This window comes from Melospiza georgiana, chromosome 5 (assembly GCF_028018845.1).
Source record: "Melospiza georgiana isolate bMelGeo1 chromosome 5, bMelGeo1.pri, whole genome shotgun sequence".
Classification (NCBI taxonomy): Eukaryota; Metazoa; Chordata; class Aves; order Passeriformes; family Passerellidae; genus Melospiza; species Melospiza georgiana.
The window spans coordinates 48430185-48448234 of record NC_080434.1 but is presented as its reverse complement, the minus strand read 5'-3'; the positions used below and the strand labels follow the sequence as shown (position 1 = coordinate 48448234).

Sequence of the window (18050 nt, the reverse complement as noted above, 5' to 3'; positions counted from 1 at the left end):
TTCTGAACAATTTTAAATATGAACAAGCCTATGATCAATTTGGATTTTGTTTGTTTTGGTTTGTGGGTTTTATTTGTTTGTTTGGGGTTTCTTATTCCTTTTCCTTCCTTCTTAGACCATTACTTCTAGGGGACTTAAGAGTTTCACTTTAACTGTGATTCAACCAGCTAGGACTAACTTTAACTTTTCCTCTCAATAGTTATTTTTGCTCTCCTTATTAAATAAAAAAAGATGTTATTTTACTTTAAAATATCTTAGATATATACAGGAGATTTATGAACCTTAATAATAAAATGACCCTTGAGCAAATTCAAAGACAAACTGATCTGACTGCTACAGAAGCTTTGATTAAAAAAACCCAACTTTTTCTCCTGTTTTTTTTCATGTCATTGGGTACTGCTGTAAGTCAGAGCAGTTCAAGAGCCTTTCTCTGTTAAACTGTCTGCAGCTAATTTTTCACATTTCTGTCCTACTGATGGTGAAGAAAAGTGCTAATTTCTTTTATTCGAGAATTCTCATATTTTCCTGAGCAACTGTTTTCCTTGTACCAGAAACAATTGCTGAAAAAAATACTGAGTTTAGGTGCTATAACAGGCAATACTGATCAACCATTTCAGATATGCAAACCATCATTTTATATTTTTGTATTTTGGGATTAATGGAAATCTCCATACCATAGAAAAGCCTGTTTGATAATGCACTGATAACATGTAATTTGTGTTACTTATAACCAGTATTAATCTTACCTAGACAAACCAGAGAAGTCAGCTTCTTCTTCTTCACATCTCTCATCTAGCTCTTTCAAAGCAAGAGTGACATCCTCTTCACAGACAGATTCAGAATAGCTTTCAGGAGCTGCTGCCTCTACCAGTTCTGGGGTCTCTTCCAGCTCCAGAGACTCGTGACAGACCAGACATTCTTGCTGCTCATGCAGTAGGTACGAGCCAGTGTCTTCACTAGCAGTGCTAATCTGTTCATCCCTCACTGCTGAACTGCCTTCCTGTCAATCACACATCCTTTCATTAGTGTTACTGTCAGGGCCTGTGTATTCTTAGCAGTTTCTATTATGGTAAACTAACAGTTATGAAAGATTATTTACAAATATTTACTTTAACTATTCAGGTCTTTGGCTTGTACACACAGTTTTAGTGGGGCAAAGACAGGCAGTCTATTTGTAATGTTTATAACTTCTGATAAACATTAATATGCTAGAATGTGACTTATGTAGAGCAAATACAATTTCTCAAATACATTTAATTAAGTCTGTTAGAGAATACTGATAGAAAAATATGCAAACAGCCTCAAACTTAGTGAGATCAAACAAACCCAAGACTTTCATGTTTTACTTTTCTAGGTGAGCATCAAAATGACTGCCTCATGCTTGCCTCTGGAGTCTGGAGCAGAAAGTACCAGAACACTTTTTCTCCTTTCCACTCTCCATTTTAATAAATTTCTAAAGCATAACTAATAAGCAACAGTGTAATAGATAAACAGGAGAAAAGGGACATTCCATTGTTTTTATTATTTTGCCATTTCTACTAATATGGGCATCTTTTAAGGGTTTTACCCTGAATCTCTAAATGCAGGCTTTCATTAACAGGCAATTACAGAGAGAGGATAATTAAATTCATGTAGGTAATATTGAAACAACCCTTTCTCTCCTCCTCCATTAGCATTATTATATTCATTAAATCACTATATTGAACAGATGAATTAAGATTCAGTTAATTTATGATGAATTAATTTGAAACCTTTATATTGGATTTCTCTGTGGAATAAAAATAACACTTGCTATTTCCTAAAGACACAAATTACCACATATTTTCATTCTTAGTATACTGGTCTTTCTCTACTGGCATATCCAAAACTGGTCAAGGAACCTTTGGACAGCCTCTAAGCATACACATCATTTCATGGTTTTCAGCAGTTGAGACAGATCCTCTTAGACATTAAATAACTATATACATATTAGAAAGGAAAATTCAGCTTTAAACATAATTTTCTTTCACAGTGATCCTTACCAAATCTCACTTTGACTATGGTACTCCTCAATGTGACACTGCTGACATTTGACACAGCTAGTGACTTCACTTATGCCTCTTTTGTTAAAGTAAAATCTGGAATTTTTTTTCACAGAAGAGTCATTTTGTCCTACCAAGCAGCTGAGGCACATGGGAATGCAGAACACTTTTACAAAACCTCAACAAAATACTTTGGGTTGAACCAATGGTCCATTTCTGTTACAGGTGCTAACACAGGAAACAGAATTGCACTGATCATGACTGGTAAATATACACATGAGAGATGCACTTTTTGAAAATACACTTATTAAAAATAAATTTATTGCCAAGTTTAAATCTTCATAGTGCCATGACTCCTGATTTCATTTTCAGTGTGTCATTGGACATTACTCCCAGTACGAATATTCCTTAAGTATCTTAAACAGCTGATTTATATAGTTATATGGTTACCAATGCCACAGAACCTTGGGAAAATTACTTCTACTAAACTACTCCCTCACAAATCTACAGTGCAAGTGAGTAAAGCAGAGAATCATTTCAGTCAGAAACTTTCATATGCATTAGCCTGTAAAACATATTTGTGAACAAAATTATTCTTCTCAGATGGACAGTAAATTCTTAACTGGAATGTGAAACACGTTTTTTGCATTTTCTGGGAATCAGCCAAATGCATTTAAGTGAACAATTAATTTAAATACAGCATCCCTATGAGACATAGGGAAACAAGGAACTCAATTCATCTAACCAGCACACTCCTGTTTATGAATAATGGCTTCAATTTTTCCCATATTGTCTTAGATAACTTTGATATATACTTATTTATATTAAAAACATTTTGATAACTGACAGGTGGCATACAATGAAATGCTTGTGCTGAGAGAGCTTTATAATAAAGTACAGGAGCACAGGAAAAAACAACTGCCCTATGCTACAAGTTGTTCAGTATAAATATTCAGAATAAAATCCATTTTACTGGCATCATAAATATTTCAAGATGAGTCAATCATGTGCATATTTTCGAGCTCATTCTGGTAAGAGGCATAAGGCCAGCTCACTTTTTGGGCAACAAAATCCAACCAGATATCTAAGTCTTGTAGAGCAATAACTGTGAGTGTTTGAATTTTGCTTGAAGAAACCTGTATAGTTGTCCAATTCTCATATTCTAACAAGCACAAAATAAACCTGAACACATCATATCTAGTGAATGCATTTGTATACACCTGCAGTAACTTTTTGATATACAGCAATTCGTTCTGAATGCTGCCTAGTCACAGGATTATTTTACAGCCCAGTTTAAATGTTTTCCGTATTTTAAAATTACAATGGTGCTTTTTTGTGTGAATATTTTCACCTGAATTATAGCAGTATAGTGATTTTATAAAGGGAGCTGCAGAAGACCAATGAATACTAAGGGCAGTCTCAGAAATAACTATGAAAATGTAAAAATTAGTTACAGCTGAGGATGTACCACGGCCCACCAAGGGAGAAGACAAAAGTTTTTTATGGTGAATTTAATTCTATAAAATTCCAGCTTATATATTGCTTCTTGCTTCTGAAATCTTAACATAAAGTATCTATTCTGTGTGCAAAAAGTTCACCCAGATGAGGTGTTCTTCCTCAAACAAAATTCTTTTGTATGAGAAATGGATGTTGTAGAGGAGCACAAGAAGTGATAACAACTTGTTTGACAATCTAAGCACAGGTGCTCTGCAACAGCTGAGACAATTTATCAACAGCAGTGTAATGAAACACTTTTTTTAAAAAGCACATAGATAATCATAATGGGAAAATAGGAAAAGATGTGGGGGAAAGCATTTTATGAGCATCACAATGTTACACCTGTAAAAGCTGAGGGTTTTATTACAGGAAATCAGTCATGCTCCCTTTATTAGACTCTTTTGTTACTGTTTTCTTCATTAAATATTAGCTACATCTGTGGTCTGCCTCTTAGTAAGAGCAATTTTTCTAGTAGCAAACAGATAAACTAGAGCCCTTAGAAACTTGAACTAGTCAGTAAATTGTTTGAACCAGGCTGGCTGAAGACTCATTCTTAAGTGTCAACAGTGCAATCACTGGTTAGTCAAGTAAACATAGGAATGGCTTAATTTTCTGGAATACTCAATAAAATTTCATGCATAGCTAAAGATAGGATTGGCTAACACTATGCAAATAAAAATAAGATTGCTAGTAGCCTAAATAATTTTAAATGAAGAGATAAGAAGTCCACCTAAACCAAGCCATTTAGAGAAAAATTGTAGCAGATGAGAGTTTGTTTTAAATTAGGGGTGTCTTTTTAAATTTTAAATTATTCAAACATTTGAAAACACAATAAACTGAAGTACTCACAGATTTGCAGGCGGCCATTAGGTTGAAATCTGTCTCAGTCCACATGGGCCTTTCCAAAAAAGTATACCACTAGCATCTGTAGTCCTTACTAAAGGATTATTTAATGGAACCAACTGCTAACACAGCTGGCCTGAGGTTTTATTCCCATATAGCACCAATCACAACCCAAAGAAAGCAAAACAAAAAAAGGGGGGGACAGGGGAAGAAAAATAAAAAAGTATTGGAAAGAAAATGTCGCTCAAGAAGAATTTCAACCATATCAAGTAAAAGCATTTTGAATATTAGCCTGTTTCATTCTGCACCATGAAATGATCATGATCAGCCCTTCAAGAATATTTTTAACCTGTGGCGAGTTCCCTCAGTCCATCCAAGAAATCTCCATGCTGAGGGAACATTTTGTAAGAACATGCCAACAGGTTAGAAATATTAAAAGCAAATCAACTAATCAGTGTAACAGACGAAAATTCAGTTGAAAAGAAAGCCAAAGTTGCTACTAAAACTAGAAGGAGCTCAAATCAGCCATGCACCAGCCCACATTTCTCCCCACCTCAGGCAGCTGGTTGCTAGAGTTATCTAGAGAAGAAGCCTCCAAACTTGGGGTCTCAGTTCTGATTTGAAGCACCTCTTCTGTTCCCACACTGCTAGTGGAATCTTGAGACTGAAGTGATAAACCAGCATGATCTGACACTGTTTCATCCATGGCAGAATCACTGATTAACTAAGACAGAAAAGAAAGAAACAAAATTCTTCAAAGGAAACACAAATTTCAGGTAAAGAATACATTAGTTCTGAAATAGGTTGTTTCAGTATTATTAGCTATCTGAATATATTCACATATGATGGATTTCACAGCTTTACACTAGAACTATTACAAAGCATCACATGCATTTCTGCAACATTTCACTTTGAAAAGAAGTTTTTCCTTCAAGGAAAATTATTTTCTTTCTTGTTTTAGAAGTTCTTTTTGCTAGACTGAATTGCTCGAAAAGCAGAGCATTTTGTTGGGACCAACATTAATACAAACTTTGCCTAAAGTCCCAAAAGCAACATGCACATCAAGCTGCTCCCCATCAAGTCAACTTTTTCTTAATTTCATTTATGTAATGCAGAGAGACTTTTGAGTGGCCAGCATTCTTGATTTTCCTAAGTTATATGTACACAGGTTTCAAAATCCATAATTAATTTAGCAATTTCTATGCTTAGACCTCCATATGACCACTTAATGCTCTTAATCTTATTTAGCGTTTGGAGTGGTTTTTTGATGTAGAAATCCACAAAGACACACACTTTATATATAATAGATGCAATTTTGCGCTTATATTTAAAAAATTTAAGTGTAAAGACACTAAACAATTAAGAGCATTCTAAAATTATAAATTATGTACCATCAATGTCATAAAGTAACTTTTTTCCTTCATTGATGCTGTTGTGAAAAAGAAGCTTAGCCACATTAACTCCGTTCCTTTACTATGTCACTTAGGCTGAATTGTGAGCCACACTTATTCATGAAATGTGCTAGGGAAAGCTTAAGTTCTCGGATTTCTTCCACAGAAAAATAACCTACCATCTGTGAACGAGACAGTATCTGACTTGCAGTCAGTGCTGCTTCTTCTTCTGAAGACTCATCAGTATCCTCCTGGTTGGTCAAGTTCAAGCTGGGTGTGCTACCAGAGTACTGGCACTCCTGAAGGGACGGTGTGTCTCCTTTGTCAATGCTGTCAAGAGAGCGCCTGCGAACGCCCCAGTTGAAGTTGTCCATGCTTTCACCCTGGAATAGAAAAGCGTGCACACATCTGGTATGAACGAGTTTCAACATAATTTTAACTTAATACACAAATGAGACAGAGAAAATATGAGTACTGAATGCATCATGAACAGAGTTTCAATCAGCCCTTTAGTTTTATTAAAATTTTAAGTACCTTGGTAAATGCTTGTAAATAAAATATATGGTAAAGGAAGTAGAAATATTTTGAATATCTTCTTGGAAAGTAACTCAATATGTAATCTAAAACTACATCAGTATTGATTTTATAATCTGACTAGAAAGTACAAACACATCACAGACAACAACAGATGAACAAGCCAGGGCACCAGGCTGCAACTTACCTGCAGCTCCTGGTTAGCAAAAAGGAAAACACATATAATTAGAAAGAACGAGGACAAACACTTAAAGATACTCTAGAGCCAGGGAAAAATGTTTTATTACATAGGATTTGCCAACAGTAAAAGACTGATTCAAGCTCTGGAAAAAAGCTTAATCAAAAAGCTAGTATTTAAAATAATGTCTCTTTCTAATGAGATTAAAAAAAAAAAAACAACAAACTGACGACAAAACACTAAAATCAGCATGCTTATGATACATTTTCTCTAGCATAACATGTAAAGCAACTGTTCCAACAAACATTGATGAAGTTCTTTAACTAACACACATGAATCTATACTGACCACATCCAAGTGACAAAACACTATTAACAATAATTATATACAGGGTGTAGAAAAGATGATGTTGTCCCTAACTGATTTACCAGCTACTTAGTGTCAGTTTTATGAAGTGCACCCTGAATACCAATACCCTGGATCCATGCTTGTGCATTTTCAAGCTGAGATATTTGAGTTTCAAATATCCATCATACTAAGTGGCATCCATATCTTAAAAACACTGTTATTTCAATTCACAAGTATAATAATGAGCTTTGATTTTCTCAAGCACTTCATCAACCTTTAACAATTCAGCTAAGTGATATGGAAAACCTGGTGATGTTCACTTCACCCGTCTAAAGTTACTGTAACACCACATCTAGCCCCAAACACGGCTCCAAAACTGCCTTATGAGCATCTTGTGTGGTGACTTAAGAAATCACCATGACTCATCAAACATGCAAACTAAACATTTTGCAATCCCTTTCTCTCTTGGTGATTTCTTTTCCTCAAAAGAGGATGAAAAGTTATTGCAAAGCAAAATAATTTCAAGTACAACAATGTACTACTACTGTGGGCTGAAGCATTTAGGTTTAATCTGGATATTACTCAGATGTTAATGTAAAAGCCCCAGTTCATACTGCTGGCATTTAATTAATAGCAATAAAGAACATGCTATATTTTTGGTGAAAAAATAAGCCACAGCTCTTATACCAAGTGCATGATTTATATATAACACCCTAAATCTGTGCTATCATATTAGTGTTTTTTGTTTTTTGTTTTTTTTTTTTTTTATTTACTACAGCACTACATGCTGCATACAGGCAAGTAATGAAGAAGAAACTGTCTTTTCTTAATTATGACCTGCCATTAAAATAGCACAGAAAGTGAAGTTAAAGGTTAACTTCATTTGGTAAAGTATTCAGCTTCTGCTATCCTATCTGTCAAGTTCTGTCTAGTGTTAAAATAAAGTTTAAATACTACTGAGACTCAATTCTGAACTTTTATTCAATACAGGAAATGGTGTCTGAATAGTGTGTGGTTACATCTATGCAATAGACCATAATGAGCCTGTACTTTTCCTAGAAGGTGCAAATTCTGGCTCAAGTTAAGCAATACACAGGAAGCAAGAGGAAAGCAAGATAAAACTAAAGAATTAGGGGGAAACCCTGTAAAGAGGTTTAGATAATAGGTAGATATTCTTAGTAACTTGTGGACTCATGACCAGCAAGGATATCCATTACTATTTCAATAGTTTGCATAGACTGTAACAAAACCACTGCAAGAAACTACAGAACATTCTACTTTTTCCTTCCCAGTCCTTTTATAGTCATACTTTTAAGCTTCAGGAAATTCTGGTCTGAAGCATTTTATTGATCTGAAACAAGTAACAGTTGTTAACAGAATCTTCACTATTTCTAAATACTTAATTTTGTTTTACCTTCCCTCTCTCTTTTTGACAGGAGAAGTAGAGGAAATACAAGAACTGCAATATACCAGATATAATGTAAAAGTCAAAGCAAGCAATTATAGAGAGCAAGTCAATCATATATAATGAGATAGTGTATCATACAGTTTGTTACTTTGAAAGCCTTTCATCAAGTTCTCAAAATCCAGAAACATATCAGAAACAATAATTATGCCATTTTCTTAACACACTGTTCCATAATTAAGTTTTCTCCTGCATGGTACCCAGGTGCTCATGCTGACATTGGCTTACACTGTCATATGACTTCACTTTCAGGTAAAGTCACTTAAATCCCTCCAAAAAAACCTCAACTCTTTCCTCCAAAACCAGCCAACAATTTGCAACAACTTAACCCTGCAAAGTTTTCGGCCCAGGTTTCTCTATCTAAACTCCACCATGTCATAAATTTTTCTGAATTGGATTAGCTAGTAGGGCTGCCAATTCCTTGGAAGTGCACCAACACAACCTTATTTTTAAAATGCTCTCAAATGGAAATACACAGAAGAAACCCCAAGGTCTCACCTCTGCATCTTCCAATTCAACATCTAAAAAGTCAAAGTCTTTAAAAACTCCAAATTGTTGTTCACTGGTATTGTCTTCTACAGCCACTTCCTCCTCTTGAATCACTTCTTCTGTTGCTGAAATTAGACTAGTTTGTTGATCTCCAACTTCCAAGTCTTCATTAGAAGAAAACACAACCTGCAGATATAGGTAAAAACAGAAGTAAAAACTTCCAATTTCTGTAACTCCAAAAGTCAGCTATCCTGCTTCCTGCCGTTTAGTGGAATTAGTGGCAGGCAGCGTGTCTACCCTTGTACTGGTAACACTTTGCTTTAAGACTAATTGGATTTTAAACTACATCTTGAAATTAGTTTTACTGTTCTCTCCTTAATGTTACAAATATATAAAAAGAGAGAAAAACATATCACCTAAACTTCATTTTCATAACCACAATATCAGTCAAATTTAAGAACAAAAGAATCCATCATAATAATCAGCCACATGACACAGACCACACCTACAAACTTCTGTGGAAGGACTGTACACCATTAAAAGGGATCCAATACTGAGCTACTACTGTGGCCTTCACAAATGACAATATTCTGTTTATTTCCATACACTGTTTTTTAATATGTACAGTTCCAGCTTTCAGGCACCTATTTTTATTTATTTTAGCTTCTCCCACCAATATTTTTCTCAGGTAAGAACTGTTATGCCACAATAAAAAAACTATGTTCCAGATGATAACCAAGGTAGGCTATCCACTTTGTTTTAAAAGTTGTCAATGTCATCACCACCATCAAGCATAGTAGGCCAGTGGGGTTCTTTATAAAGAAGTAAAACCATCAACCTATTTTTAATCAACAATTAAGACTACTGTTCCTATAAATAACCATGTTTCAAGGTATATGGCCCATTGGTTATTTTCAATGGATTCTATGATATTTTCAATACAGCATCAACACCCTTGCAGTCCTCAGCTACTGCTACTCCTTTGCTCAAGAGCATCTGTAATGGACTAGGTAGAGAGGTAGTCAGAACAGGGGAGATCTAGTTCAATTCTCTTTTCTAGCCAAGACAACTGGAGTCCTTGAGGACTAATAGTAATCCATTACTTTTGATTCTTCTTTTTAATCTTTCCATTGGATTTGTGAACTGCTGAACCAAAACTAGCTTGTCCAAATCCACTGTTCATAACTTCACCAACTAAAAATGCAATAGTATTCTGCTAGTTGAGTTCAAAAACCAAAACAAACCACCACCACCACTTACCGAAGGATTCTTGGGAAGACCAGAATCTGGACCACACAGAGAAAGAACATTCATTAACTTCTCCCTAGTCCTTCTCTGAAAAATATACCAAAGAAAATCACATAGCACAGCAGCTCCTCGAGGTCCAGGTAAAAACAGACAATTTTGCATATTCAACTAGTCATATTGCATATTGACATCTTCTAAAAACAATCTTAAATTTTTTTTACTTTTCACCAGTATCAGCTTTTAATTTATGCTGCATTAATTTACTGTTTTGCTATGACACAATGCAGACTTCAAATAACACTTCAATGCATTTTTTTAATACATTCACAACACTGTCTCTAATATATGCATGAAGTGTTTGAGGCACAATATACCTGAGATGGCTGTGGTCTCTTCCAGCTGACAGGAACCAGTGCATTTGAATTGGAGCCTGATGAAGTTGAAGAAGTGCTCCGGGTCACAGCAATGACTTTTGGCTTCCCATTTCTACCAGCTGCACTGTGTTGATCACCATATTTATTCCCAATAATTGGAGTCTAGCAAAGACAACAAACAATTTATTAAAATTCAAATCTATATTAATAAAGACCACATATTTGACTTAAGAATTTAGCATTATATGAATTGTAGGAGGGTTGGTCTGTTTGTAAGCATTCTGTAAAACCCATGTCAAATCCACAGAGCCTTAGTTCACTGGGAAATACAAAGCTGAATCCATGTACCCTATGCAGCAAGGGCCATTCTGTCCACTTGTGTGGCTTTGAATTATGCACATTTTATGCGACAATCCAATTATATTTTTAAACACACTTTAAAATCAAATGTGTTTTAGATTTAAAAGATGCAAAGCTTCTCTGTAGAATCATTCCCTGACATGAACAAATTGTTTTCGCAGACCAGAAACTTCACAAACACACACACACTTTGAAAAAACTGATCAAATTCAACTCTTTTGACAGCAAATGCTAACCCAATGAACTCTGTGGGAATTTATCTTATCTTTCAATTATCCACATGCCCTGAAACTTCAGTAGTGAATGTACTTGCCAATTTATGTAATGTTCCTATGACATCTATATCTCCTATCATTATCTAGGGTTAGCTTCAACCGAGGGCTCTTACTCCTGATCACTTCTAAAGTTTCTACAATTTTCATGTCTCTACATTACACTGCAGTCACTTGGCCCTGCTCCCCTTTTCAGATGTAGGAGTATCATTGGTGGTAAGGGTGATATTTTTAGCCACAGGAGGTTTTTCTCCAACTGTATCCCTCTTACACTGAATTTCCTACATTTTGTATCCTATCGCCTCCTCTAAATTTCCTCCCCCTTCCCTAAATTCATGCCAAAACTGCAGTACAGGGATTTAATCCTCCCAGCCCTTGAATGCACATCCCTTCATTTGTTGAAAGCCTGGTGTGTTCAGCTGCAAGCAGCAGCCAGCTGCATTGTCTGCTCTCTGACACAGATGAGATACCCTTGAGAATAACATTACTGACTTTCAGTAATTCAATCTGCAAATATTCAAAAGGGGGAAAAGGCAAACAAACATCATAAAAGAATTTGAAATTTATCTTGTAGTATCACTCTCATTTACAAGTACATAAAACTTCAATCTCTGCCATTCTTAAAAACTGTACTTATTCAAAAACATATAAATGCAGAAGTCTAACAAAAAATAACACATGAGTTTGTAACAGCAAGTCATAAGTGCACTGTCATCTAAATATAATAATTACCTCTGATATATCAAAATGAAAATCTAAGGTCTTCCCAGGTAGCTCCTTGGAGACATTATTAAAAATTTTCGTGAAAGAGATTTCTGGAGAGCCTATGTCACCTCCATAAGACTTTGGAATATCATTAGGCACAACAAGGCTTGCTGATCGAGACACCACCAGTTTCAAAATATTAAGGGCTTCCTTCCAATATGGACTCTGAAGAGAACATACACAAATCACAACAATCCCTTCAACCAAGACAGCAATTTTTATGTACAGTAGCATTTTTTAAGAATCCCCAACCCAAAGCCTCTGATGTATTACCCATGGCTGAAGGGGCTAGCACAGGTGGGAAACCTCAGACCCTGAAGAGCCAGGAAAGCAATGGCCATCCCATGGAGCATGGTGAGGTCCAGCCAAGCAGGCTTAGCTCCAGCTCACCGGGCCAGCAACAACCAGACCTCAGTCCATGTCCCTCCATCTCTGTAGTTACATCATGTTTTTTACCATTGTCTGAAACTGCCCTTTGTGACCCAGGAGACAGAAACTGAGAGTATTGAACTATCACTTAACTACAGTAACTGACAGTACTCAAATTAACAATTCCACCTCTGGCCATCTTCAATTATTTTACAGTTATGGAGAGAGTAAACGCAATTTGAAACAAGCAAAACTATTTCTTGAAATACCTGAGGAAATACAAAAGATTTTATTTAAGAAGTGAAAACATTTACAAAGTTATTAGTATCAAACCAATGGAGTGCTTAAAAAATGCTATAGAAAAAGTGTGAGAATATAAGAGGCAGAAGCAGAGTTAAGGGAACTTAAAAATGATTAAGGCAATGTAAATAATTCAGTGGTTTCAATTACACACACTGTGAAGAATCAGAAGAGACAAAATAAAAGCAGCTTTGTGCAAGGATTAAGATTTACACTCCCAGAAATGCAAGGATTCTGCCTGAAATTTAAATCTCCCAATTTTTGAAATTAGCATGATGTCTGCTTTTTTTTTTTTTTTTAATTAGGAGGCCATATTTGTCAAAATATTATTTTATTGCATTAAAATAAGTAAACACCCCTTTCAGTTCTCTAAGTAGTATATGTTTTATGCTTCTTAGCAGATAATGAGAGTCTTCACTAATCTCCTCCATTTCTACGTATCATAAGCATAAAAAAAAGGAGTCTCAAACTGGAACTGTCCTGTAGCAACTCAGATTTATTTACAGCCATTGTCACTGCAGAGGACTGAAAAGACCCAAAGCTTAGTAGAAAATTAAAACAAGACATGATAATTTATGATATTTCCTTTTGTCATTTACAGTAACACATTTTATTTTATCAAAATTATATTAAGACTCCTCTGGAATGTTTTTTTGCTAGCACCATCTTTTGATAGCTTACATCTAAGATTACATTCCATGGTACCGTGGGCTTGCTTCAGAGCAAGCTTGCTCAGAGAGGGGTTAGAGGTGAAGCAAGAAGCCACCAGGCCATAGAAACTACAGCTAATGCTAATCATTTCATTGTGCCTAATGCACTCTGACAGGAGCACAGTATCTAAAGTACATATCCATCAATAACAAAACGTCCAGGGAACACGACTTTCCTGGTAATTATGATGAAACCATTTGACTGAAATACATTCACCAATAATGGAATTCAGACAAAAAAGAAGAGAATGTTGTGCACTGAAATGGTTTTATACTTCAGGCATTTTTATAAAATCTTTCAGTAAGATGCTAGACTTTCTTCCGTGTAATAGATTTTCAGTAAATTTGTGTTTCGAGTACAAAGGCTTAAATTACCTTGGGCAAAACACTGTGGTTCATCTTTTGGGGACTTTCTTTAATAAAAAATGTACTCAATTTTGTTAAGGTGTACCTTAAAGTTCCTCACAGATACATTACTGAGAGTAATTTAAATATTCATTTAACCGTGAAATTTTCTTTTTAAAACATATACACATAAATAAAACATTTGTCCAGCTTAGCAGTAAACATTTCCTTGTGTTTAAATAGCTGAAGGATCATCATCTCTAACTACATATGACAAGTTGCTTACATCTGTACATAGATGCACATTCACCCAGATAACATGTGCCACCAGATCCAAACCACATCGGACAAATACAAAATTTGGTGGATTAAGTACATAGGAAAAAAACCCCTATGGAATCTGACCACAAGCATCTTATTTATATCTGAAATAAATGACCCCCAAAATTCAAGTGTAATTTTGATACCATTTTGATAAAGAGCAGACAGGCTTTTACAGTTCTTCAGAGTACCTACCTGAACATATTTACCAATAACTTTTATGATTTCCAAATTAAACTGCTTCACTGGAGCTGTGGATAGGTCAATATGACTCAGAAGACTGTAAATGATCTGCAGCAAGGACTGTTGCATACTGGATAAGCCTTTCTCTAACAGCTAAAAGAAGGTTTTTAAAATACAAAATTTAATTAGGGTAGCAAAAAGTGAAAGCAAACATTAAAATACAGCTAACTTCTACACACATTTATTTTTCCCTTCAAGAAACTTAAATGTACCACTTCTTGTTTTTCAAACTTTTTGCTTTAGCACTAAAAACCAGTAATACAACAGCACAATGGTTTTTGTCCTAATTCATTTTTTCCCTGAATTTTGACATATTTTTAGCACATATTGAAAGTACCTAATAGTAAAACACTTTTCACTAAATAAAAGTTCATAGTAATTTAAAGTCTTAAAACTGTATGAAAAACAATTACAGCAACACCTTAAGGAAGGTCAGTAAATGCAGTTTTACAAAAAAATATATATAAAGTCATTTGTAAGAATGAACAAATTTTTTTAAATGCCTCCATCAGTTTGAAGTGATACACTTCAAGGACAAGCTCTATAAGCTTTTCATACAAAGTACTTAACAGCTTTCCTGTATGAATGGCCAGCAGAATAATATACTGATGTTTATAATTTAAATTATCTTTTTCTACATTATGCACTACTTATAAATGAACTTTGCAATTAATTTTTAAAGTTGTGATAAAGACGTGTGTACCTGACTAAAGAAGGTCTCTTAAAATTTTAAATTAAGCTTATTTTGCTAAAGCCAGGACAGTGTACATTCATGTAGTATAGAATATAAACATCTAATACCAAACACCATTCCGATAAAAGGAGATCTGTGATTAGAGGGATTCTAATTTCAAGGTACTTATAAATTACTGCATTCCAAAATGGCACCTTTTCTACATCCTAGAACATTTTAGTAATATTTTCCTGTTAGAGAAGATATGCTGTATTCCCCCTGATATTCAGAATAATGAGAAAATAGTAATTGGCAATGAATTGTCAACATGAGATACTTCCAGTAAAACCTTACCTCTGCAAGGTAAGTTATGAGGTTAAATGTGGCATCTGAGAAAGAGTCATGCAAGTATCTACACACTACATTAATCCAGTTAGAACAGTCTCTGGAATAACTGTGTGTACTGTATAAACTCATCATATGAGCCAGATTTGCAAGAGTTGGTGACTTCTCCTCTGCACAAACCTGAAAAGCAAAACCATATTTAATTATATCAGAAGTAATTTTTTTTAAATCCAAGCATTCCTGAGTCATTATGCACTTCTCCCAAATTTCACTCTAAAATTTAATTACTAAGATTTCACTTCAGTTATTTTCTAGTAAGTGAAATCAAACCAATCACACAAGCCTGACCTACAGTTTCTGTTGAATTTTGGTCCTGTGGCATCCATGTTCCAAGTTTATTTATTTATACACTTGGTATGATCAACCAATATCCCTCACTCAGGTAATACAAGTATTTAAGGGCAGCAGTGATTTGTGCACTTGCATCAGGCACATACTCTGAGTCAGCCTGTGCACAGCATCAGTGGTTTAGCGGTTCATGTGTCACAGCCTGAGCAGCCAGAGGTGTATGCCTGCAGCTCCTGTGCCACACAGCTCTTTCCTATTCCCCTTTCCACATTCTTCCTTAAAAGAAAGACTCTGCCAGGCCAGTGCAACACCATCCTGGCTAACAGCTGCTGTGCACCACGTTCCTCTTTAATAGCCACTACAGTTCAGAAATATTTCAAGGTGTATTTTACTGTGTACAAGTAAAAGAAAGAACATACAACCTTTTCTTCTCTATCAGTAAGAAGCACTTTCTTCTTATAGGAAAATTAGGAAGCATGCTTAAAATATGATTAGGTTGACATTCAAAATTACAAGTAGAAAAATCAGACAAGTAAGAAAAAGTAATTGATAGCATTGGTAAGAAAATTTGTTCTTGAAATCTAAATTTTACACAATAAACTATAGAAACAAACTCAGGGGTTGATACAAGGTCCAGGTATATAAATTTGACAGGATCACATCTTTAAAATATGGCCTGTTATAGTTATGTGTATATTACTATTAGAATCACATTGAAGTATTACAAAAGGGACCCCAAAAAATAGAGAAACAGTGCTGGTACATATATCCTCCTGGATACTTCTCCAAGCATCATGTTACATACCTTTGCTATCCTGTCAGCTGTTTCTTTACAAAACTGAGTTGGGTTATCAAAATGTTGTATCAGATGAGGAAGTAGGCACAAGATGTTTAGGGGAAATCCTAAACACATACATAAACAGAGTTATAGGAGTCCTTAAGGTTTTTAATGACTTAATTTAATGTGAAGCTAGCCAGTATTTAAAATTCTGACAGCATGACACATACTTTCACAGAGATATATAAATTATATACACACATATATTTACCTAAGCATGTATGTATAAACAATGTATATAGATATGTCTGTGTTAGGTATAAAAATGCATTATGAAAATAAAATCATCACTGGACCAATTAATCAAAACCACCATGAAACTGGATAGTTTTAGGCACTATGTCACATTGTTTCTAAAAATGTGTAAACAGGGCTATTTGAGCTAGTTAGCATAAGATAATGAAAAAAAAATACACAGCTCTTAAAACTCACTTGCAAACAACAGTCAATACATAAAGTTTACATGAAATCTTGCTCATGAGATAACCATAGTCTGTAATGTATTCCCACTATTTAGCAGTGTAATACAGACAGCTGCAGAAAGCATTTAACAGGAGTGTTTCTTTAAGGCAAAAGCACAATTACTACTGATTTTGACTCTACTTCATTCAATGAAAAGATAGATTTTTATCACATATTTACTAAAGGTACCTGCTAACTGAGAAGGATCCACCAAAGCATGCCGGGAAATTGTGATGAGTTTACTGAGAAGATGAACTGTCATTTCTTGTGTTGAGGCTGAAGTAAAGCCTTTCAGGAAAAGCTGCTGAAGGCCTGGAAAGTTATTCCATTTCAGTTTATTCTGCACCTCTTCTATCTTTTCCCGACTCTCTGATTTATCCAGAGGCATGTGAATAAGAAGCTTGTTGAGTAGCTTGAGAGCCAGCAGGTATTCATACTCATAATCTGACTCCAGCAACGAAGCTGCAATCCAAAATATGGTGGCCATCAAGTTGACAGGGTCAGTAGTGGGCTGCACATCATACATCCCTCCCTCTCTCAGGGAGGAAAGGCTTCTAGTCCTTGCCAAACTTCCACCATGATTTATCCTTCCATCCATTATATCCAGTGTGTTGCTCCGTCGCCGGTCACCTCTCCGCTCGCTGATTAAATTCAGTCTCAAGGAATTACTCCTTGTGTTGCTGTAGTATCCCAAACAACTGCCACTATTCATGGGACTTGTGCTTAGATTTATCTGTCCAGTGCTTTTCCTATTAGCTGCATACTTGTTTCCCATTACAGAATCATGGTATGAGGTTCTAAAATAAAATCAGTATTACATATTGTTACATGCCAAATATTTTAATAACAAAGAATTTTAATAACAATGAAAAAGGGAAGGAGGGGAGGAGGAAAGAGAGAGAGGAAAGAGAGAAAGAAAGAAAGAAAGAGAGAAAGAGAGAGAGAAAGAGAGAAAGAGAGAAAGAGAGAAAGAGAGAAAGAGAGAAAGAGAGAAAGAGAGAAAGAGAGAAAGAGAGAAAGAGAGAAAGAGAGAAAGAGAGAAAGAGAGAAAGAGAGAAAGAGAGAAAGAGAGAAAGAGAGAAAGAGAGAAAGAAAGAGAGAGAGAAAGAGAGAGAGAAAGAGAGAGAGAAAGAGAGAGAGAAGAGAGAAAGAGAGAAAGAGAGAAAGAGAGAAAGAGAGAGAGAAGAGAAAGAAGAGAGAAGAGAGAGAGAGAGAGAAAGAGAGAGAAAGAGAGAAGAGAAGAGAGAGAGAGAAAGAAAGAAGAAAGAAAGAAAGAAAGAAAGAAAAGAAAGAAAGAAGAAAGAAAGAAAG

General features: G+C 35.3%; 1 protein-coding gene across 9 annotated transcripts in view; it reads right to left on the bottom strand.

Moving 5' to 3' along the window:
* FRYL (FRY like transcription coactivator) overlaps window positions 1-18050 on the bottom strand; it is a 163509-nt gene that overhangs the window by 19226 nt on the left and 126233 nt on the right. For all 9 annotated transcript variants that reach the window (XM_058025353.1, XM_058025356.1, XM_058025352.1 and 6 more), the window contains 11 exons: window positions 16929-17536; window positions 16245-16342; window positions 15101-15271; window positions 14026-14166; window positions 11753-11950; window positions 10389-10550; window positions 10027-10101; window positions 8776-8952; window positions 5932-6135; window positions 4915-5085; window positions 747-1000 (listed from right to left, as the gene is read on the bottom strand). In XM_058025353.1, the coding sequence (XP_057881336.1) occupies window positions 747-1000; window positions 4915-5085; window positions 5932-6135; window positions 8776-8952; window positions 10027-10101; window positions 10389-10550; window positions 11753-11950; window positions 14026-14166; window positions 15101-15271; window positions 16245-16342; window positions 16929-17536 (2259 nt within the window). The remainder of the gene's footprint in view (window positions 1-746; window positions 1001-4914; window positions 5086-5931; window positions 6136-8775; window positions 8953-10026; window positions 10102-10388; window positions 10551-11752; window positions 11951-14025; window positions 14167-15100; window positions 15272-16244; window positions 16343-16928; window positions 17537-18050) is intronic.